This window comes from Lepisma saccharinum, chromosome 22 (assembly GCF_977018435.1).
Source record: "Lepisma saccharinum chromosome 22, izLepSacc3.1, whole genome shotgun sequence".
Taxonomy (NCBI): domain Eukaryota; kingdom Metazoa; phylum Arthropoda; class Insecta; order Zygentoma; family Lepismatidae; genus Lepisma; species Lepisma saccharinum.
The window spans coordinates 26,118,914-26,143,809 of NC_139250.1; the positions used below are offsets into that span (position 1 = coordinate 26,118,914).

Sequence of the window (24,896 nt, forward strand, 5' to 3'; positions counted from 1 at the left end):
CACTTTCAACTGCAAGTCTCTCTATACAGTGACGTACCAAGGACTTTCGTAAGGGGGGGGGGCTATACATTTTTTAGTAGGTAGCCATCTATTTGCCATCTTTTCCTGTCTTTGACATTCTTTTTACTGGGCCAAAGGAGAGTTATTACCCCCCTTTATGCACGCCACTGTCTATATTGCAATACCTTTGTGATGGAGTGGTTACCACAGCAATCCACGACGCCAGGGGTCCCAGGTTCGAATTCCAGTCTGAGGATGATTGATTGTTCTTTGTGAGTATCACTTCATCGATTTCATATAATCACTCACCCTCTTTGCCATGATTAGTAAAAAGTGACAGAAAGGCGACGTAAGATAACCCAATATCAGGCAATCAATCTCAAATAGGCTTAGGAAAAGTAGGTTTAGAATATTTCCATCATCTTTAATATTGTTACTGCATATAACCAACGTGCTTTTTTAATCATCATGGCAATTCTTTTAAAGAAATTTTGAAACATCAGACACAAATATATATTTTCGGGTGCTTCACCTTTCAAGCATAATGGGGTAAATTCCAAAAAAAACAGGCGACCATTTGTTTCTATGTGCTTCGAGCGCGAACAACTTTTGTTGGATTGGGTTCATCTTGAAACACCCATACAGTCGACTGCTGTTTACGTTCCGGCTCATATGCATATATCCATGATTCGTCACCTGTTACAATCTTATATACGTCTTTTCAAGCACCACGATTGTATTTATTGAGCATTTGTTTGCTCCAATTGACGCGAGCGTCTTTTTGAGTTTGTGTCAAATTGTGTGGGATCCAACGAGAACATACCTTTCCCACAGCTAAATGATCATGTAATATTTTATATATGCTGGTGGAACTAATGCCTATGGTTGCCTCAATCTCACAGTATGTCACATGACGATCTTGCAGTATTAGGTTTTGCACAGCATCAATGTTTTCTTGAACAACAACTGATTTTGGACGACCTTCGCGAATCTCGTCGGTGAGCGAATGGCGGCCACGATTAAATTCGTTATACCAGCGTTTCACAGTGGCAAAGAATGGGGCTTCATCGCCAAATGTGGAAGTAAGTTGATCGATGCACTCTTGTCTTGATAATCCACGTCGAAAATCGTAAAAAATCATCGCACGAAAATGTTCACTAGTTAATTCCATTTTATTGTAATCTCCAAGGCAACATAAACAACACAAATGAAGCTATTGACAAAACATTTGAAGTACGTTATGGTCAATAATGCCAGACGAACCGTGCAAACGTCAAATCGCGCCTAACTTAAATCAGTGTTGCCAAGGCTCAAAATATAAATAGTGACCCTCGTATTATCCTTTGCGCTGTGACGTAACTATAACGTCGTTGTGTTTAATGTTCACCGAAGATTTCAAGCATCAGGCCCAATTTCGTCTTAATCCACCCCTGTATATAATACATATAAGATTTATTTTGTTATTCTTACCTCAAAAATGTATTTTTTAGCTTACAAATTTAGGACGGTTTTCATTTCGCTTTTCTCCCACTTATTGGCTAATCGCGACCATGAGGATGACGGATGATTAAATTAAATTGATGAAAGGGCAAGCAGAAGGAACAACCAAGCCCAAGCGGGAATTCAAACCCAGAAACTTTTGAGGCAAGATCGAAAGTCGACCGCTTCATGCGCTCAATCATTGCAAAATATTCATTGAACGTAGATAAATTATGTTTATTTGGGTAGGAGGCTTCCTTGAACCTACGCCTTTTCTTACTCTAAAATGCAACTAAAATATTTTGAGTGGAAATAAGCTTGCATCTATACAGTGGTGATTTGCCACTAGGCTATCTTAGGATATAGCCTAGGGGGCGCAAATCCAGAGGGCACAAAAATGAGACGCTAAACGGGTAGAAGTGACAATGGCCATCGACTATTAAAATTCCTTAATTGATTCGAATTCAAGCTAATGGACCATGTAAATATTTTCAGAGGCTAGAATTGGAGCGAGTTCAACATGCAAATGAGGTGTTGCAAACTGAAACTACTACATTGATCGACGTTGCACATTTGTGTAATTCACTCAATACTTGTGTCAAAGGTCTTAGAGAAAGATATGCATTTTATGAAATAAAGGAAATGCAAGTATCATACTATCAACTAGACAAAGTAAACAAAGAAGAGAAGAGGAGTTCGATAGTCATGTAGAACCTGATGGAAAATCAGATATGGAAATCAATACATTCCGAGTAATGGCTGACAAACTATAAGGGTCGTTCAAGGTTGACCGGGACTTTTATTTCTGCAGAGGAAATAGGTAGCAGAAGAAACACCAAACTATGTCAGTTTTTCAAAGTATTCTCCGTGCGCGCCGAGGCACCGTTGCCATCGTTCTGGCAGCTCCCGAATTCCTTTGGCGTAGAAAGAACTTGGTTGTTTCCGTAGCCACTGGAGGACATCGCTCCGCAGTGCTTCGTCTGTCGTGAATTTCTTCCCTCCCAGATGGTCTTTAAGGGGTGCAAACAAATGATAATCACTAAGGGCTAAATCCGGACTGTAGGGGGGGATGGGGCAGAACTTCCCTGCGCATGTCGGCCAGAGTTGTTGTTGTCACATTGGCCGTGTGAGGGCGGGCATTTTCATGGAGAAGAATGACATTTCCAGACAACATCCCAGGTCTTTTCTTGCGAATGGACTTTCGTACAGCACCACTGAACAATGTGGAGTAATACTGGGCATTAATCGTGCTCCCTTTGTCCAAAAAATCCACATGGATAACGCCCTTCATGGCCCAGAAGACACTTGCCATGATCTTTCCAGCGGACGGCTGAGTTTTGCTTTTCTTGGGGGGGGGGCGGGGAACCTTTATGCCGCCACTCCATTCTGCGTCTTTTGGTCTCTGGGGTTGAATTGTGCAACCATGTTTCATCACACGTGATGATGGATTGCAACAATTCATCACCTTCTACTCGAAACCGATTCAGAAGCTGTTCACAGACCGTCCTGCGTGTCCACTTCTGATCGAATGTCATCTGGCGGGGAACCCTCCTTGCACAGATTTTGCGGAAGCGTAAGTGGTCGTGAATGATTGTCTCAACACTCCCGACACTGATATTCACCTCGGCAGCAATATCCTGCACTGTTACTCGCCGGTTCTCAAGAATCATTTGCTCAACACGTGCGATATTCACTGGTGTGACTGCAGTCGGGCGAATGTGTCCATGCGCTTCATTTGTCACCAGCTTCCGTCCTTCGAGAAACTGCTCACACCATTCGTACACTCTTGTCAGCGACATCGTTTGTTCACCATACTGTGCTTGCAATCGTCTGAAAATCTCAGCTGGTTTAACTTTCTCCTTCACGAGAAATTTGATTACACACCGCTGCTCCACAGCCACAGACACACTGCTTGCCGCCATATTCGCTGCAACTGCTGCGCATGCGCGAAATACGTCATGCCGAGCGCTAGTTACTCGCGAAGGAATACATTACGTCACCCGCACGTTTCATCATGATCCGGCTATTCATCGATTTTTTACGTACGAAAATCCCGATCAACCTTGATCGACCCTTGTAATTGCAGAATTAGAAATAAGAACATTCGTATCCCACGAATATGAAACCTTCTTTGGTTTCCTCAATAACTCTTTCTTCGGAAGAAAATGCTGAAAATATTGTGGATAAATATCCACACGATGTTGCATATGAGCCAATTGAAGAACATGTGCACTTTCAAGAATTTTTAACACTTGACTGAAGCAAAGTATGAAGTGAATTCGGCTGTTGACTATTTAAAACGTATCCGTGAAAAACGTTTATCACTGCCTTTCCAAATCTTGACATTGTTTGTGAGTATTTTACCATCAAATGTCGTTCAGTGTTCCAAAAAGAATTCTAACTTCCCTCATAAATTCAGCGTCAGATACCAGAGTTTCTAGTTTGGCATCATTCACAGCTGATATCTTCGACTTCGAATCTCTCATTCAACAGTTTGTTGCCATGAAAGCCAGAATCCAACAGTTTTATGTGAGTGTTCTCTTGTTAATTCGAAGTGAAAAAGTTTTATTGAAGTTTAATTAATTAATTTTTAATCAGATGTGTCTATATTTTAAAGTTTACAAGTATTATTAATACAGAGCATGCAATTAATGGAAGTAAAGTACCACGATAAGAAAATTGTCAAATTATAATAATAATGACGATGATATCGGCTGGACCTCAATTAAAATATTGCCTACTGGCTCAAATTTGATAAATACCCTTCTGCATCTACTTGGTTTTACATATATGTATAAAAAATTATCAGAAAACTAGGTTAGAGGAAGGCGGTATGTACCAGAATTTTTCACGTCTAAATATTCTTAGACCCTGCTATGATGTGGCATATTTCAGCTGTAATATAATGTTATAACAATTTGGCCTCTCTGGTTAACAATTACGCCAAAGCGTACATAACTGCGATTAAACAAAATTTAAGAATAGATCAGTGGATAGTATAATAGAGTTGTTGAGTTGTTGTTATAAGTCCACTTTATGTACAGATTGGCTAATCGGGACGGGACCTACAGTTTAACTCTTAAGTACGATGGACGTTGACAATTATACAACTACTATGAAGGGGTCTGTCAGACCGCTGTTTTGTTTTTGAACTGTGAACTAGCTGTTTTGTAGAATATTGTAATACAGTATTCAAGTATTATTGTTTAGTTAAAAAAACGTAATTCATGCAAAAAGGAAGAAAATTATCAAAATTTGCAACAATGACTTCTTTAAAGAACGGCCGGTTCAAATCCGGGAACTTTTCTAACGGTGGAAGCGGCCCCGGCGCCCACCCAGCGTCGAATAACATGGGTACTTGTGGGAAACCCTGGGGGGTAAAGGCGGTCAGGGGCGTGATGCTGATCACATCACCCCCACTCACGACCGGATCAAGAAAGTGTGGGGCGTTACCCCCACACCCCCTATACGCCTTCATGGCGTGGTGCTATGCACAGGGGAACACAAAGACAAAAAAAAAGGAAGGAAATTGTCAAATGCTTAAAATTTCTACATTTGTCAGAAGTAGTTGAAAGTAATAGCTATAGTGGACAACGCCATGATGTGAAAAATGCTTTATCAATTTAAACAAAATGCAATTTCCCTTGATTTTTCTTCATTTCAGAAAAAGAGGAGAGGTGAAGATGGCATGGCAGGAGTTCTACTTCGTTCCCTTGATACTGTGTTTGCCGTTGCTTTTCCAAGAGGCTGGAAGAACGGAAGGCCTTCAGCTGGAGAACCTCAGCACTGGCCGTGAGAGACTCGAAGTCGCTAAGAAGATCCTGGCAGAGGTGCCACTTATAGATGGGTACGTAATACACGTCCAAAATGGCAAAATTCCTGTCTCAGTAAGAGAAGATATTTTCAGAGCATTTACAACAATGACTCATTACATTTTTTTTTATACTGCAAACATAATCTTACATCTACACAGAGTGACCACAATTTATGATCACACGACAAGTTAACAAGAGAATACATTATTTCTTTCGGAATGGCTGGAATTGGAAACATAGGTATTACATATCAACACACTACAAAATATTTCGTGATTACGACTTTTAACCTTTGTTTAAAAAATTGTTCAAAGAAAAAAATAATCTTGGTCATTTTAAGGTGGGTTTGCATTCACCACTTTGGTTTCTCTCGACTTCTTTACTGATTTCATTTGACAATTTCAATTTTCTCAAAATTTCGTGAAGGTCTGTAGCCATATCAGCCCCTTCTGCGTCCTCTTTGCTTTTATCAACCCTTTACTGCCATTAGACCATTGTGGAGTCACACCTGATTCCATTGTTTCGTACGAAATATCTTTAATAGTTTTATTTTTAAAAAAATACTTAATTTTACGTCCTTAGAGAATATTGACACAATACATTTTGCTCATAAATTGTCGAAACGTTAATTCGCCATGCGACACAATAATTTTCAAATATATTATATCGATAAATATTTCTTGAATTAGAAATAAACAAACAACTTAATTTTTGTAGTCCACAATATTAATTTCGGGCCATGTCTAAAAAAAACTCATTTTCATAATCTAACTTTCCAATCCAGATGATAAATCGTGAGAAGAAATAAATGTTTATGTATTTTTAATTCAGCGTATATTTTGATACTCAATGGCGTTTTCACAGACAACTTTGTATATGCCGTAACCTTGCAAACCATTTAAAGCACCGAAGCATAAAGTTAGGTGTTTTTGATTCCGACTTTGTGAGCAGAATTTTATAGCAGTGGTGTCGTTTCTGCATGTGACGTTATGGATCCACCACTTCCAACATTGTGGGCCCAGCAATATCATTATGAGCTCGTGGATAAAGGGGGACTTTTGGTCACAGCCATTCCGTGTGAAAGTGGACAAACAAGCTTAGTTTATTTTTATTGAAAATATCACTTATTAGTCTATATGTGAAATTCAAAGGAAAACTATTCAAAATTTAGAATTGTTAATACAAACATTAGCTTCATGGCTTTTAAATAACATTTTGCTAAACCCATTACTTTTTATAGTAGAATTTGGATTTTATCTGTGGTGTGTCCACTTAATTTAGATTAATTATGATACAATATTATATACCATAAGAAAAATTAAATAATTCAAATTTCGTTCTAATTGTCTCATATATTGTTTCTATATCTTAAGCCTTGAAGAATCTATTTATGATAATTTTCATAGCCTTTACATTGTTCCATAATCCTATATGTGCATTCACAACCGTCACAGGCAAAAGATATTAATAAAAAAAGTATGTAGTAATATTTTTAGAAACTAAAACCATCTAAATGTCGAGTAAAATGAAATTCTTTAAGTAAATCCATCACAGAGTGTTCTAAGGAAGGTCATAAAGTTGACTTAGACAACCCGTCACAAGTACAAAAAATGTATTTTCTGTAGCTGAGAATTTAGATTAGCGAAATCATATATTTTGTGATATTCAACATAAACATGGTTACGACCTCTTTTGAATCCAATACCATAACATATTCCATTTCTATCGACTTCAAAAATTAATATTTTACTAGTTTCTGGCTGCCATATTCACGTTTTTCAAAAACTTAATCTTCTCTCTTTCCAAACGCCATTGGCAGTATTCGAAATGAAGGGGGGAAGACAGGGAAGAGCCATGCATTACTGTTTCAGCCACAAATTCGAGCTTGCTGTTCACGATGTTGTGAACAAAGATACTCAGTCATTCCATTTTTAATGGCAAATTTTACCAAGGAATGAATTTGAAAAAATCCCAACTAAAAAGCCACAGATAAAACTATTTTTCTTTAAAAAAAACTTTTTTCCAACCACATCCACCTCTACCTACACTGGACGATCTTCCTGTGACAAAATTTTCTGAAATGTGGCTAAATGAAGGACACCATGCTGCAAAGCATCATTTATGCATCGAAATGTATGAACCTACCCAGTGATAACTGTCACACTCATACATAAAATCCGAAAAAGCCGCCTCCTCCCAAAAGAAAAAGTTCCCAAGTTTTCCCCCTTCTGCATTTTCTTCAATTTGAACACTGTCCATTGGTATTTGGTTTCGAAATGAGAATGGTGAAAATGTAACTTCTCGTGCAGTGCCATCACTCCAGGAAATTTATGTGCTCAAAATGTGATTACACGGCTTCTGTAACCTAATTAGCGTGTAAATTACGTACCTAATGTGGCTCATATTGCATTATTTGATTCTAATTAATTAATATCACACAATATATCATATCACAATAAGAATAATCATGCGACTCGTGTATCTTTGTTGGTATTCTATTAAGCATTTGCACTTCTGTACATCCTGTTGATATAAGAGTTACACATTTTATAGTAGGTACTTTTAGATATAGTTTATTGCATGTGCTAGATAAAAATTTCATCCTTGCTGCAACAAATCGTGCTCCTTCTTTGTTAGTGAAACTTCGAGCAGAAACTGCACCTACGCGCAAGCAAGTTGGAGCTGGTCTTAAGAAGTCAATATGATTCAAAGGTACTGATCACAAACTGCCAAATTGATAGGTATTTGACTGGTTATTTCGTGCAAAACACACACACAGTTAATAAGTCAACGTCTTTAAAGATGGCGCACTTTGAACACATAGCGCGAAAGACATACATGAACCACCTTACAGTAGGTCTTGAGTTATTGAAGGTGACCTTCCTTGCAGACACCCAAATGCCAACCTCCCTTCCACGTAGTACACCCAGGACTGCATTTTGTAGCCTAGCGAGGCTATGGCGTCTAGACTCACACCCAGTATAATACACCGTGGGTCTCGTGTTGTGTTGCCCCTATATGTTTGTGCGATTGTCCCTTCATTCATCTTATCCCATCACCATTCATCTTCATCTTCTTGAATAAAAGTGGCACAAAAGCGAAGTAAAATAAATCATCAATCAATCGATTGAGTTATTGAGGGCGACGAAAGACACGACTGCCTAATGGTACGGGGACATATTTTCTTGTAAATGTAGCACTCTTCTTTATATTACTGTGACTTGCTGTACAATTACGTTACCAACTACGAGGGCCATCCAAAAAGAAAAGAAACGTTTTGCTGTAAAGCACAAAAAAAACGCTGTCATTACATGGTTGAATACATTGGCAGCAACCAAGTACGATGACGGTATCAACAAACTGGCATCACGCTATGGTAAGTGCTTGAATGGGTGTGGCGAATATGTGGAAAAGTAGCGTAAGGTATGCAGTTTCTGCACCATAAATTTTTCACGCACGTCATTTGTCGTTTGTGTTTTACACCAAAACGTTCATTTTTTTCTGGATGACCCTCGTACTTTCAAAATTCTGAGTCAATGGTCGACGAACATTTTTCCGATATATTTCTTTCCTTGACTAAGATTTACTTTTGTGTAACAGGCACAATGACCTTCCGTGGAACATAAGGAAGTTTGTCCATAATCAACTAAAGGATTTCAATTTTGCGTCAGATCTGAGGTCTGTGGTTCCATGGTCCAAAAGTCCCTGGTCACATACAGATCTTCAGAGACTAAGAAGGGGATTGGTTGGTGGTCAAGTAAGTAGCATTTTTTGTCGCTCATGTCTTTGTACAGGAAAAGTCAATTACGTTTCATTTTATTACTACAGCATGGCTGCACATATGATGATTTTCAAACTTCGCATTCCATTATCTTACGTACTATAATTATTAAGTATATAAGTATTAAAAAAGTAAAGTGCTCCCCTGTGCTTTGCACCAGCCATGAAGGTGTATAGAGGGTGTGGAGTTAGTGTCCCACACTTTCTTAATCCCGGGTGTAGTTGGGGGTGATGTGATCAGCACCACGCTCCTGGCCGCCCCCAAGGTCTCCTCCAGGTACCCACTTTATACGACGCTGGGAGGGCGCCGGAGCCACTTGTACAGGTGAAAAGAATCTCGGCTGTCACCCTCCAGGATCGAACACGGGCATCTCGCATGGTAGTCAGACGATATAAGTATTAAAGAAGTTGTAAATACATTTGCTAGAACGCCCTACATAAATAAAATCAAGACGAATTAGGTTGTTCACTGACTTTTCACAATCTGTTATGTAACCTTTAATATTTGTAGCACATTACGAGAAATGTGTATCTGCTAAATTTGTAAGCAAATTTTGTGTGAAAATTCCTAAACGCCGTCTGCAAATTGTTTCATTCTGCATTTATTTTCTTTTATTTACAGTCTTATTTTAATTATTTACCGCAACTTTATCATGTTATTAATGTTTATGGAAAATTTTGGAACATTGAAGTGTAATATTTCACATGCTTTCATTAGCATAATACGAGTACAATATTCTGAATTTAATGAAATTTCAGCCAATCCCTCAGATTTTATTTCTATTTTTAACTTTATTTACGATTTAAAAGGAAAAATATTTAAACAGGCTTTTATTCTTTCTGCAAATGTATTTTTCTTAACTTAGCACTTGCTCTACACTACTTCAAAAAAACCATAAAAACTATAACTTAATTTGAAATTCTAATGTTCAGTTCTAGTATCCGTTTTTAGTCACATTTACACACAAATTGAGATTTTTTTTTTGGAATTTATTGCAATGTTTTCATATTATCTGTCACTACTTAACTAACTAACTAACTCTCTAGCCTTCTTAACCCGAAGATTCATGGCTACAGAAACACAGGCCTTCCATTTGTCCCTACCTGAGCAAGATCTATGTACTCTTTTCCATCCCTACCGATTTCCTTTAGGTCCATCTCAACGTTATCCCTCCATCTTCGTCTTGGCGTTCCTACTGGTCTCTAACCACCGGGTTTCCAAACAAGAATCCTGTGAACTCCTCTTTCCTCTCCCATTCGTGCCACATGGCCTGCCCACCTAAGTCTTCTTGATTTAATCATTCTAATAATATCTGGACATGAATATAAATTATGTAGTTCTAAATTATGTAACCTTCTCCACTCGCCAGTCTCCTCATTCCTTTTAGGTTCAAATATTTTCCTAAGGATCTTATTTTCAAATACTCTCAATTTATGTTCCTCTTTCAATGTAAGGGACCAAGTTTCTCATCCATATAATACTACAGGCAAAATTACTGTTTTGTATATTTTAACTTTTAGTTTCTTAGAAGACAAAAGTTTATGAAGAGAGAAGTAACATGCATTTCCTGAATTAAGCCTACTTTTTATTTCCTCTTTAATATAATTTTCATTTGTTAATATTACTCCTAAGTATTTGAATTTGGAAACTGGTTCAAACGAGTTGTTATCAATAATTAGATTTTGATTATTACATAACACTTGGTTTCGGCCTGTAAGCATATATTTAGTTTTCTCTTTAACTTCCAAACCTATCTCTTTAGCAGTTTTGAAAAATATTTTAGCATTATTCTTAATTGTATTTATATCATCCCCTAATAAGCCTACATCATCTGCATATGCTAACAACTGAGTCACGCCGTTTAATTTTAGTCCTTCGTTAGTTTCTCTTACCTTCCTAACAGCATATTCTAAGGCAAAATTAAAGAGCAATGGACATAATGCATCTCCTTGTTTTAACCCATCATGAATTGTAAATTTGCCAGACACATTAATACCCACACGAATTTTACTTTCTGTTTCACTTTTGCATACTTTTATCATATTAACAAGCTTCTTAGGTATTCCAAACTCGACTAATATATAATATAATGTATCTCATTTGACCGAATCATATGCTTTTTTGAAATCAATGAATTGCTCATGGACATTTTGATTATATTCACACTTTTTCTCAAGTGTCTGTCTGATGTGAAAAATTTGATCTGTAGTTGATCTGTTACGTTTAAATCCACATTGATAATCACCTATAATTTCATTAGCATATGAGGTTAGTCTTGTTAAAAGAATGTTAGATAATATTTTATATGTTATTGAGAGTAGACAAATTCCATGGTAATTATTGCAGTTCATTTTATCACCTTTTTTAAACACAGGAACAATTATGGATTCTTTCCACTGTTGTTGGTCCATGTTTAAAAAACTAATTCATGAATTTGACATATTAACAAATTTCCACCATATTTTAATTAACTCAGCTGGTATTAAATCAATCCCAGGTGCTTTGTTATATCTGTCACTACTTACACTGTCATTTATTAATCTGTTGTTTAATAAGAGAGAAAGATTGTTAATATATGGTAAGAAGACAATTGCATGTAGAGCGTTAAAATATGAAGCAAAATTAGCAATATTATATCTTTTCAAAATGTATAATAGTCCATTGTGTGAATAATGCCAAGACCTTGACTTCAACATCTCAAAATCATTAAAAGAACATGCTGGATTGAAACTTCGTTACTGTATGCAAATACCAAATATGCTAAAATATTATTTTACTTTCAATTATTGATTATATCCTAGTTACATTATATACTTCATTTAATACATGCTTTTCATTGTACATTAATGTTTCTTAAGAGAATATTGTTTTTCTTTTTGTAGTTTTGGGCGGCGTACGTGCCTTGCGGGTCCCAGCACTTAAACGCAGTGCAACTTACTTTAGAACAAATCGACCTTATCAAACGATTGATCGACCAGTACTCTATTCATATGCGATTCGCTGCTTCTGCAAAAGGTAATATTAATGCTTTCCTCATAGCGAGACAACAAAGTGGAAAGAAGTGTAGTTCTCAATATACATAGAATATAATATGTACAGATTGTTCTAAAAGTCCTGCAGGAATCTAAAAACCTATAACTTATAAAGTAATAGATTTATTACCACGAAATAGTGTTTGTTACACAGAGAAAACTTTAAAATTAATGTTTCATGTGGTTTAGTTCATCACCAGATCTCCGGTGTGGCACCATTCACGTCCACAAACTCTTGCAATTTTCGTTTGAATCCGAGAATTGTGTTCTGACGGTGCTTGTCCGGAATGTTTTCTTGAACTTCAAAACGTCAAGAGCTGTCGGTTTCTGCACATACACCTGGGTCTTGATATGTCTCTACAGTCAGTAATCGGGGCGTACGATCTGGTGACCTTGCGGGCCAAGGTGTGTGTCCACTTTGGAATCGCGTGATCTTGTGATCACCGGCACACACGTTATTCAGCAGTGTGGGCAGAACAAAATTTTAAATTTTCCTCTGTGTAAAGAACAATATTTCGTCGTAATAAATCTATTATTGTAAAGTTGTAGCTTTTTAGAATTCCCTTCGGGATTTCTGAAATCTATTGGTCAGAGGCCAACTCACCCACAAGGATGAGAGCGTGTTAGTGAAGAGAGTAAATATCCAAGTTTAGAACCCCCTTAACCCACCTTACAAATGTTCGATATGTCTGTCCTCCCTTGGTGACTCAACAGACGTCAATTCTGTAATCTCGCTTGTATGCGGTCCACAGTTTCAGGCGTTGGCCCAGATTTACCTGTTCGTTTTACGTCTGTTGAGTCACCAAGGAGGACGTATGGAACACTTGTATGATGGGTTAAAATCTTTCATATTTACTCCCTTTACTGGCAGGCTTTCATTCCCGTGGGTGAGTTGGCCTCTGGGCAACTGACTTCCGAAATCCCGGAGGGATTTATGAAACACCCTGTATAGTATAGTGTGTGGGGTTTGTGGATGGGTGTGGGTGTGGGTGTGTGTGTTTTGTTTTGTGAGGGTCAAGATTCCATCGACATGCCACCTTCGGCAGATATTCAGGCTCATTGAATTCCCATTCGATATAGTTGTTTTGTATAATAATAAAGTAAGTACATGTTAAGTTGATTTTTTATTGTGCAGCAATGATAGGTACTGCCTTTCTTCCAGAGATCCTGGAGGCACACTCCGAGAACCGCATAGCCAGCCTCATAGGCGTGGAAGGAGGCCATTCCATAGGCAACAGCCTCGCTGTGCTCAGGACCTTCTACGACCTTGGAGTACGCTACATGACGTTGACACACACGTGCAACACACCGTGGTAAGTGCTTGCCCTGAATGTATTCATTCTGTGGAACAATTTTAATATAGACCTATGGCTTAATTTATATGCTAGGTAACTGACTATTGTATACTTTCCATACTACCCAAAGAATATGTTCAAAACATGAAATAAAGTGAAATTTTATGGCGATTTTGGTCTTGCAATCCAAATGAAAGTGTGTGTTTGATTTGATTTGATTTGATTTAGTTTATTTTACTTCGCGTTTTGTACCTCTTGGCTAATTTGCGAAGATGGGGATGAGTGATGAAATGATGAAATTGATGAATGGACATTCACAAACAACCAAGCCCGACCGGGATTCGAACCCGGGATCCTTGGCGTCGCAGCGCGATGTGCTAACCACTCGGCCACAGGGTCGGGCGAAAGTGTGTGTGTGTGTGTGTGTGTGTGTGTGTATATACAGGGTGTCCCAAAACTCTTTCAACAACTCTTGGGTGCTGGTAGATATCATTAAAACAAGTAACTTTTCCCTATAAAGTTTACCTCGAAAGCGCTTAGTTTCTGCGCTATAAGCGCTTAAAATCTACGTAAGCAACCCAACAAAGCAAACGCTGGCTTTGACATAACTACCAGGGGCGCGTGGCAGGGTTGCCACTAGCGTTTTTCTCGTTAAGAGAGACGACTTGAAAACAACAACTTGGGAGTCTTGCCTGAGCAAAATCCAAAACATTAATGATACTTACGAGGTTGTAAGAAGAATTGACAGTATTTATAAACTGACCAAGACAAATAATGGGCAGACTGAAATTCAAGATTACTTACTCATTCTAAAATATCTCCATAATTGATCGATTGATTTGGTTTATTTTAATTTGCTTTTCTGCTACCTTTGGCTAATCGCGAAGATGAGGATGATATGATGAAATAACAAATGACACCATTGTCTTGGCCAAGATTTAAACCCGAGACACCTGGCGCCTTAGCGATCTTTGCTAACAACATCACCACGGAGTGTTTCATGTATCATGCAATATCAACAATTGCAAGGGACACGTAAGATGGGGAAATCCACGAACGAACAAATGTAAACATGATGTGTTTGCTGCCTCGTTTCGAACACGCAGACTGTAATGTTATTACAATTTATTTGAAAATTATTTCTATCTGTGCTAGCGTTATTGCTAATCGTGTTCGTCTCATTAGGCCTCCCCGATGGCGCAGTGGTAGCGTCGTCGCCTTGTAATCAAGGGGTCCCGGGTTCGATACCCTGTGGAGGCACATAGTGGTTCGGATCCCTCTTTAAACTGTAAGCCCATCCCAATTAGCCTTACTGTGCACAAAGTGGACTTAAACACATAATCAATCAATCATAAGGAAATAATTGCAAGGCTCTTTTAATTTAATGATTGATTGATTGATTGATTTGATTTATTTTACTTATCTTTTTGTGCCACTTTTGGCTAAGTTGCGAAGATGGGGATGAGTGATGATATGATGAAATTGTTGAATGGACACTCACAAACATTCATACCCAAGCCGGGATTCGAATCCAAGACCCCTGGCATTGTAGCGCGATGTTCTAACCACTCCGCCACGGGGACGACTTTCAATTTAATGAAAAGCATCGTTTAGACATTAAAAAATTCACAAATTAAAACTAGTGCTTATTAAGAACCAAAGCCTAGAAATGCATACATATATCAAGCGCTGAACTGTAAAGGGCACTCGTATTGCACATTTGCGTGTTATTTACATTTGTTCGTTCGTGAATTTCCCCTATCTTACGTGTCCCTTGCAATTGTTGATATTGCATGATACACGAAAAACTACGTGGTGATGTTGTTAGCGAAGATCGCTAAGACACCAGGTGTCTCGGGTTTAAATCCTGGCCTAGACAATGGTGCCATTTGTTATTTCATCATATCATCCTCATCTTCGCGATTAGCCAAAGGTAGCATAAAAACAAATTAAAATAATCCAAATCAATCGATCAATTATGGAGATATTTTAGAATGAGTAAGTAATCTTGAATTTCAGTCTGCCCATTATTTGTCTTGGTCAGTTTATAAATAATGTCAATTCTTCTTACAACCTCGTAAGTATCATTAATGTTTTGGATTTTGCTCAGGCAAGACTCCCAAGTTGTTGTTTTCAAGTCGTCTCTCTTAACGAGAAAAACGCTAGTGGCAACCCTGCCACGCGCCCCTGGTAGTTATGTCAAAGCCAGCGTTTGCGATGTTGGGTTGCATACGTACAGGATAGATTTTAAGCGCTTATAGCGCAGAAACTTTATAGGGAAATGTTACTTGTTTTAATGATGTCTACCAGCGCCCAAGCGTTGTTGAAAGAGTTTTGCGACACCCTGTATATACACTGTAAATACGAACATACATTCTGATAACATTTTAGAATCAGAACAGCATGCAACATATCGTTCATTAATTTTAATGAAGCTCATTTATGGATACAGTAATTATTAATAAAATTTAAAATCTTTGTTTTGATTAGTACTTAATATTGTGAATTTAAAGAGATCAGGGTAGTATCTGGGTGGTGAATTCACCTATTGCTATTATTTTTTGTTACTAGAGGGTTTTGCCTACAAGTTTCCTTAAAAATTGAATATTTTTGGCAAAATTTTCAGTGCAACCTCAATTCACGAACTGAAAATGTTATCCGATTCTCATTTGATTTTTTCTCCAGGTTTTTACGTCACGTACGGCAACTTTCCAACGTTATTAGAAATTGAAATGAAGTGATTTTTTTCGACCCACCCTACTACTATATATGAACTGGTGAAATTTCTGCTTCCCTAAATTGGATCGTCTGTGTATATTTGTCAATCGTACTAATGTTAGTTGATGATTTAAATGTAACGCGTACGTTATTGTGTGTCCAGATCGGACATCAATGTTTGATAGATTAATGCTTCAGTGCTTCAAATATGATGTATATTGTATTCCAGGATGCGGTATTGTGGTGGTAATATGTGTTCCCTATGGGGATATGATTTTAGAAAACCAATTGCGGGAGATCCATTTGCACGTACTGCGTCCCTTGGGCCATCATGTCGAATCAATATTGTATCAGCTAATTTTGGGTTTACGGATTGATGTTAAGAATGTTCTATTGAGATCAAAGACTGAAGTGTGTTTTTCGTGCAAGATGGTGCCAAACAAGCACTTGTAGCTTTGTAATTATTGGATATTTAGAAAAATAAATTAACAACCCATTTTAGACTTGGCTTGAAGTTGATTGATAATAAAACCGGATATGTGGTCTCGTGTAAATAGCATGGATTTGCAGTTTGAAGAGGTTTTTTTGCAGGTTTCAGAATGTGGGTTCACAGAAACGAAGTATTATTTTCATTATTACAAACACAAGACAAAGAATACGCTAAAATTTCCTTGAAATAAAATCAAATATACCACTGCACGCTTTCAAGACCATATTTTTTTTTTCACGAATGTCATCTTAGCTTAAATCTTCTCTAACTTGGGATGTTACTTAAGATGGCGTTTTTTGTTTGCTTGGGTATCCTTAACAATATATTTTAATAGAGAAGATTAGAATTTATTAGTACGTAAATGACCACGATTTACAAGATTCTCATTTGTAATGCAATTTTCCTGATTCATTAGAACTTATAATGTACTTTTGAAACTCTCCATATCTTTTGCCTTGTAATCAAGGGGTCCCGGGTTCGTTACCCGGTGCAGGCACATAGTGGTTCGGATTCCACTTTACACTGTAGGTCCAGTCCCGATTAGCCTTACTGTGCATAAAGTGGACATAAAACACCAAGTCAACCAATCAATCTCCATATCTTCTGTTATTACATAATAATTGTCTTCTTGAACCAGCGACAGTCCGAAAAAGTAAGCTTTTATCACGTGTTATTTCGAGTGCTATATTTGTGTGTTTGTAGGTTTGGTGACGGCAAAGTCAATATTTTTCATTTTGTGAATACATTTCTACCCGACACCCATTCTTTTTAAACTCCTTATAATCCATTTGGTGTGGTTTTGTTTCGAAAATGTTTGTAAACTCCTAGGGGAGACTTCTAAAAAATACCATAACTTACAAATTAATGAAGCACAGGACATATTTATATATTACATTAATTGCAATTGTACACATCACCAGACTATCACAGGCTCCCTTAAAATGATTAAATAATTACAAATGACAAAACCAATACGAATTTATCATCCCTTAATTAAAGTAGTAAACAATGAATTAGTAGACTTACCAGCCCAATTAAATATTTCCTATTGATGAAATTTCGGGTCACTCCTAGGAATATGTCTTCAATCCAAGTTATAACAGGTCTTTTTCTAGCAATACACTACATTTCATTTTAGGATTTTGTTCTTTTTTAATATTAAACCGTATTTTTGATAATTGTGAACATTTGATCACTGTCCATTTTATAATGATACGAGACCCTAGTTCCATAAGAAACTAGTTCTTTGGCAAGCAGTTTAGATTTTACGTGTATTATTTGGTATGTTTCGTCACACAAACAGTTTACGAGATGTGACCATGATTTCGATTTCTGAGAACGTTTGTCATTGTCATTTTTTAATTAGGTGTTATCCTATTAAGTTTCTTAATTATTATATGATAAAGTTAGTGACAAAAAACTATACCGTTCAGGGCAGTCTTTCTATATGTTCGATATTGCACCCAAATACTACTTTAAACTTTTTTTAGAAATTTTCTGAGCTGGGACCAGTGAATCATTTATCAACACACCCTTGGAGTTTCTGCAATACACTCTCCCCTATAAAAGTATTCACAAATGCCCAAAAATGACACTAAATTACCTTCTTTCACCCTAAGAACAACTTTTAACCCCGTCCCTTGGACAATTCTGCATAAACAGTGTCCGAAGCTCTGCAAATACTAATTTTGCTCCATGTGTTTGTCAGAGAATTTTGTGGAATGTTTCTGGTTTGTTTTACATAATTTGAAATCAGAATCCACCTAAATCTATTCTTGTGCATATAAAATCTCTCAATTGTGATTCTATAATACTTTCACATAAGTGAACATGTGTGTACGCCTTGTGTGTACATGGCATAAAAAATGTCATCTGTGTTCTCGGGTTCTGTTTTATGGCACGACTGCACAGAATATAGATTTTTCTGGTTTCATATTTTGTCTAACCTGCTGTAGCATTCGCTAAAGTTTATCAGTGTTTGATACAAAATGCACATACATCGAGCATCATTGCTTGTGTCACACAGCAGTGATGATGTCCGATGGGGAAAATGCGCAACTGTATCCCAATTGACCAGCCTGCTCTTCAAAAAGCAAGAAAATCTACTAAATAAATGTATTTTAGCTCACTCTGCCTCGATGCTTTACAGCCATCAAAGTTTATATTCAGTATGCACGAAACAAAACAATAATTCCTTGTTCGTTGTTTGATATACCTGTGGCTGTTGCGGGGTTAGTGAGAATTTTGTTACATGTACCCCTTTTGTTTGTTTATCAAATATCAAGTTTTTGTTTTGCCACTAGAGAGTTGTAGCAAAATTTACTGCATAATCTATGTTTTGAATTATTCTACGCTTCACTTAACATATTCATTCATTCATTCATTGTTTTCTGCCTAATTGGCAGGTTTTTCACTGCAATCTCCAGCTTTCCCTGTTCTCTGCCTTACGCTTCGTAATAGCATACGACCCAGTTAATTTAATATCATCCATAAGCTGATATCTCTTTCTTCCACGGACTTTTCTTCCTTCAACCATTCCCTCCAAGGCATCTCTTAGCAGGCAGTTCCTTCTTAGACAGTGTCCTAACCAGTTTATTTTCCTCTTCTTGATGGTCTCCAGTATAGATCTTTTTTCACCAACTCTTTTCAGTACGGCTTCGTTTCTTACCTTGTCCGTCCATTTTACACGCTCTATTTTTCGCCATGTCCACATTTCAAAAGCTTCGAGTCGTTTCTCTTCATTTCTTCTCAACGTCCAGGTTTCTGCACCATATAGTGCTACACTCCACACAAAACATTTCACTAATCTCTTCCTTAGACCTATGTCCATGGGTCCACAAAAAACATTTTTTCTTCTATTGAAAGCTTCTTTTGCTATTGCGATTCTCATTTTCACTTCTTGGTTGCAGCTCATGTCACTGCTTATAGTGCATCCGAGGTACCTGAAGCTATCCACTTGCTGGATTCTTTCACTGTTTGCTCTCACATTAATATTCCTTGGTTTCCGTCCTATAACCATTGCCTTTGTCTTCTTTACATTAATCTTCATTCCATACTGCTCACAGCTGCTGTTTAACTCTTCTAACATTCTATTTATGGTTATTTCATCCTCAGCGAATAATGCCATGTCATCAGCAAATCTTATGCAGTTTATTCTTCTTCCTCCCAATTTGACACCTCCTGTACCCTGGAAACAAGTTTTCACTATATCTTCTAAATAGATATTAAACAAAGTAGGCGATAGGCAGCATCCTTGTCGTACTCCTCTTCCAATTTCACAGCCTTCTGTCATTTCGTCTCCTGTTCTCACTTTAACTCGTTGATTCATGTATAAGTTGCTTAGAAGTCTTCTCTCTTTCCAATCTACACCAATTTTCTTCAGAATTTCTAAAAGTTTAACCCAATTCACTCTATCAAAGGCTTTCTCCAGGTCTACAAATACTACAAACACCTCCTTTCCTTTCTCTAAATATCTTTCCCCAATGGTCCTCAGTAAACCAATTGCATCCCTTGTACCTCTTCCTTTCCTGAAACCAAACTGTTCTTCCTCTAACTCGCCACTGACCTTCGAGTATAGGCGTCTGTTCAGAATTCTTAGAAGAATTTTTGCCGAGTGAGATATCAAGCTGATTGTCCTGTACTCAGAACATTTTCTGGCATTGATTTTCTTCTGCAGATGTATCAAAACAGTCTCCGTGAAATCTTGTGGCCAATCCCCTTTCTCATAGATTTCATTGCATAAGTGCAGTTTTTCTCTTTTTCCATCTCCCAGGCATTTGATAAGTTCAACAGGAATTTCATCAGTGCCCGTTGCTTTCCCATTCCTCATTTCTTTGAGTGCTTGCTCAAATTCTTCATTCAGGATATAGTATCCTTTCTCATCATCAGGCACGTCGTCTTCATTTTCTACATTCAGACTGTCTGGGCGATTATCTTTCTGGTAGAGCTCTTCAACGTACTTTCCCCACACATTCGATATTCCTTTTTTGTCTGTGATTTCACATCCTTCCTCGTCTTCTATCATCCACATTGTTTTCCATTTCTTCTTTTGGAAGCCCAAGCAGTTTACTTCACGATACATCAAGTCATACCTTCCTCTTTTTTCCAGTTCTTCAATTTCTTCACATTTTTGTTATGAAAGAAGAAAATAAATAAGTATATATTGGCGGGATGTCACTCCAGTAAGAGATCAAGAGAGCGTACTGAATTAGAAAAATAAATGTTGGAAAAGAATTAGCTTCGCGATGCACCATTAGATTAAATTATTATTCCTGTAAATTTACAAAGAAAGAGATCTAAAATTGCCTTTCTTGCCTTTGTAATATCAAGTTTTTACGTATTACCAATCACAATAATTCTATTCAATTTATTCGGTATGATGATTACCTAAGGTGGATTTGAGTCCTGTCCTGGGTATGATTGCTATTAATTTCAGCTAATCATCATCCATCATCATCGTCACGATTAACCAAAGTAAAGATATGAAATGTAAGAACCGGGATAACCCCTTTGGATTATGGCTCTTATAGCGGCATTACTAGCCATAGTAAAAATTTATTCATAACAACTAAATGTTATGAATGGTTTTCTATTATAATGAAAGCCCATATATATTTATTAAGATTATTTTTCTTTTATTTGTCTCTTTGTTGTTCTCCGTCACTTTTCTGACACTTTTGGCTAATCGCAACGATGAGGATGATTAAATGAAATTAATGAAAGGATACTCACAAATAACACCCATGATCAGGTCTGGACTCGAACCCGAGAACATCGGATGCGAGATTCAAAGCCGACTGCTTAACTGGTTCAGGCTGATATTGTTATCTTAGAAATAATATTGCGTTATTCATTGTATACTCCAGAGAAATTAACTGATGAGGCAGATAGTTGGTAGGTGGTATTATCTGCGGGAGCAGTTAAAATCAGTTTACACCTACCTACTATAGAAACGTGTAAATTATGGCTAAAATAATATTTATTTATGTAATTCTTATTGTTTGCTGAGGGGCGATGTCACTATTAACGCATAGTAAACTATCAGAAAATGTTCATTCTATCTTTTGTCAGAGGGCAATTTTTTTTAGTAAATTAACTTTGTTACAATTAAGAGATAATGTTTTGTTCTACAGGAATCTGCGCACTTGAGACAAAATTTATATAATTTTTACCAGAGAGGTACCTTACAGGCTCGGTGAGTAGCTGTTTCATTGTGAATACTATAAAAGTGTATATATTAGGAACATTATGACATTTACTAATTTAGTTTATTAGTTTAACATATTAATTGTATTAATATACATATATTATTAATTGTCGTTACACTAACACTTTTTTATTGCGTCAACTTTCTAACTTCTGAATATGTTAATTTGAACAAGAAGTAACCAGAAAATTGGAAAATTTATGATCATTGCTTATAATAATTTCCATTTCAGGGCAGATTCCTCGTCAGTTGAGAATGAAGATTCGTTTCGAGGACATCTTGGGCTTTCTGAATTTGGAAAGGTAAGAATTCGAAGGATTAATATTTTTATACTATGATTAGGGCCAGGGACTTTATGTTATAACATATTTTATATTTGGCATTGGATCGAATACCGGGGTGCGATCTTTACGTATCTGATGAAAATCAGCCGAAACAGGCCAACTTGATAAGGCATATTTTCACATATTTTTACATGTTTTTTACAACATATTTCTTCAATTTTCTCGTAATAGGACTTATTTCTGTATAATTTCTTAATTATCTTTCATATAATCGGTTATTTTATAATTTATTCTTCATAACTTTAGCGGAACGGATAGTTCATATTATCAATGACAGGATAAGGAAATTATGGACGAAGAAATTAAAAGCAGTTGCCGTCTTTTCTTGCCGACTATAGCTCTTTTCAGTTCTTACGTCGTGTGCTCTATAAGCTGGCAGGGGAAGTGGGGAGCGGGGAACATGCCGCTGACCAACCACAGAACAGACCACCTAGCGGTGGAGCCGAAAGTTACGCAGTTGCGGGAGGAAGCTGCAGCGCTAACTTCGTTCTGCACGTTGCTGTGTTGCCAATTCACCGCGTTGCTGATGGTGTCTTGCCCCAGTGTTGATTCCTGTTTGTTATGAGCGGAATGTAGGAATAACATACGTGGGAGTAATTGTTGTCGCATCGTGCATTGCCTAACTGCATTGTTTCTTCGATAAACGTGTACGTGGCATGTGATGTGACGTTTATTTGTACTCTCGTTGTTCCATAGGGAGCTTTGTGCTTATTAACGCAGTAAGTATCGTATGATGGCGAACAGGAAAGAGGTAGTTTGTAGCCAAGGCAGGAAAATAATCAGTAGGGTTCATGGATATTTTCAAAAGGAAGCAGAAAACAGTGGTCCCTTGGTAAGTGTGCACGAAGTACAACAGAGAGTGTCGGAAGCTTGTGGAGTGACGCGAACTGCGCAGCGTATTGTTGGGGAAGGCAAAGACTGTCTTGAGGCGTCGGGTTCCAGGTCATTTGAATCACCGCGCAAACGAATCAAAAGGAACAGTATCGCAAAGGGTATCGACGGTTGCGATAAAGATATAATAATAAGAATTATCCTCGGGTATTATGTAAAGGGTAAATATCCAACACTGAACCAGTTTTCGTTGATTTGCATACACAAAAAAGCTTTCAGTGGGGAGTTTCGTCGTTGTGGAGGATACTGAAGTATATGGGGTTAAAGTACAAAAAGAGCAACGACGGTAGACGATTTCTGATGGAGAGAGCCGATATAGTCACAGCCAGAGTAACGTTTTTGCGAAAAATGCATCTTCTAAAAAATAAGGAACCTTTGCCCTATATAGGTATTTCATTTAGATGAAACGTACATACATCAGAATTACGATCCAACGAAAATCTGGCAAAATAAAGAGGGTACAGGGGATTTAAAAGTGCCCGTGGGTAAAGGTGGGCGCATTATTGTTTGTCACGTAGGTTCCAGTCACACTGCTTTTCTACAGGAATGTAAATAAGTTTTCAGTGGTTTTTGCAGTTTTTAGATATGCTTGACGAAAGGAACATCAAAGACGCAGTGATTGTAATGGACAATGCTATAGATACCATTCGGTACAGTTGGAAAGAATTCCTACAACGTATACACTTGATATCATACACTTATCGGTATTCTACTGACCACAAGATGGGGATAATACTCATACTCAGGCCATACGCGAACAATGGGACGTCTGTATTTCATGGTTCTTTAGATTTCAACTCGCCTTTCCCGCTACTCTGGCAACGCTGCAGTCTCTCTCCCTAACCGGCCTGTCTCGTTGCGCTGGATAGGTCGTTTCCCCGCTCTCCACTTTCCCTGGCAGCTTCTAGAGCGCACGCCGTAACAACTGAAAAGAGCTATAGTACAGAATAATACCCCTTCCTTTTTTTTCCTTCCAACAATTGATAGCAGAGTGAGCATTATTGAGGAAAACCGCTCTCCGACATTGTTGTGCGGGCACGAGAACTAACGGACAGGAAGTAAACAAGTTTCAATTGTTTGTACATTACAGCCCTTTCTCTATAGGCAACAAGATCAGTTGTCGTTTGAGTCAGGCACGTATTACTGTTAGTGTGAGTGAATAGAATGCCACGAACAGAAACTTGTGACAGTATTTAGTGTAACTTGTTCTGACAAAAAATTGTAGGTTGTTTTTCAAATTCTATGTACGAGGGCCATTCGGAAAGTAACCGCCGTTGTGGCGTGGCGCTAGTAGTAGTTGGCAGAGCGCAACCGTTGTTACATCACGCAATCTGTGATTCAGTAAGCTTCCAGCTGTGCTGGTTATAACGTCATAAAATGTGTGCTGCCATCGAAAATCCCGCCCAAATGCGTGGTACGCGGAGTGATAAGATTTCTTTGGGCAAAAAATCTGTAAGCGGTAGACATTCATCGTGAACGTGGTACGACAATAACTTCTGAAGTTTACTGTAACACTTTGTAGAAACTGAGAAGAGCCATCCAGAACAAACGTCGCGATCTGCTGACGTCTGGGGTTGTGTTCGTGCATGACAACGCTCGCCCTCACACTGCTCGGTGAACACAAGACCTTTTGCGCCAATTCAAATGGGACGTTTTTGATCATCCCCGTACATCCCGGACTTGGCTCCTTCTGATTTTCATCTGTTCACTCACATGTAGAAGGGGCTTGGGGCACAGCACTTTGCTGACGATGAGGATCTTCAACATGCTGTGACAGGTTGGTTGAATTCCCAGGCGAAAGAGTTTTATGCAGAAGGGATTTGTAAGTTCGTGAAACGCTATGAC

At 37.8% G+C, this 24,896-nt stretch overlaps 1 protein-coding gene across 1 annotated transcript in view; it reads left to right on the forward strand.

The window, feature by feature from the left end:
- LOC146005031 (dipeptidase 1-like) overlaps positions 1–24,896 on the forward strand; it is a 112,247-nt gene that overhangs the window by 53,640 nt on the left and 33,711 nt on the right. The window contains exons 2-6 of the mRNA XM_083144170.1: positions 5,144–5,326; positions 8,895–9,051; positions 11,958–12,090; positions 13,270–13,420; positions 22,049–22,118. Of these exons, the coding sequence (XP_083000296.1) occupies positions 5,163–5,326; positions 8,895–9,051; positions 11,958–12,090; positions 13,270–13,420; positions 22,049–22,118 (675 nt within the window). The 5' untranslated portion in view covers positions 5,144–5,162. The remainder of the gene's footprint in view (positions 1–5,143; positions 5,327–8,894; positions 9,052–11,957; positions 12,091–13,269; positions 13,421–22,048; positions 22,119–24,896) is intronic.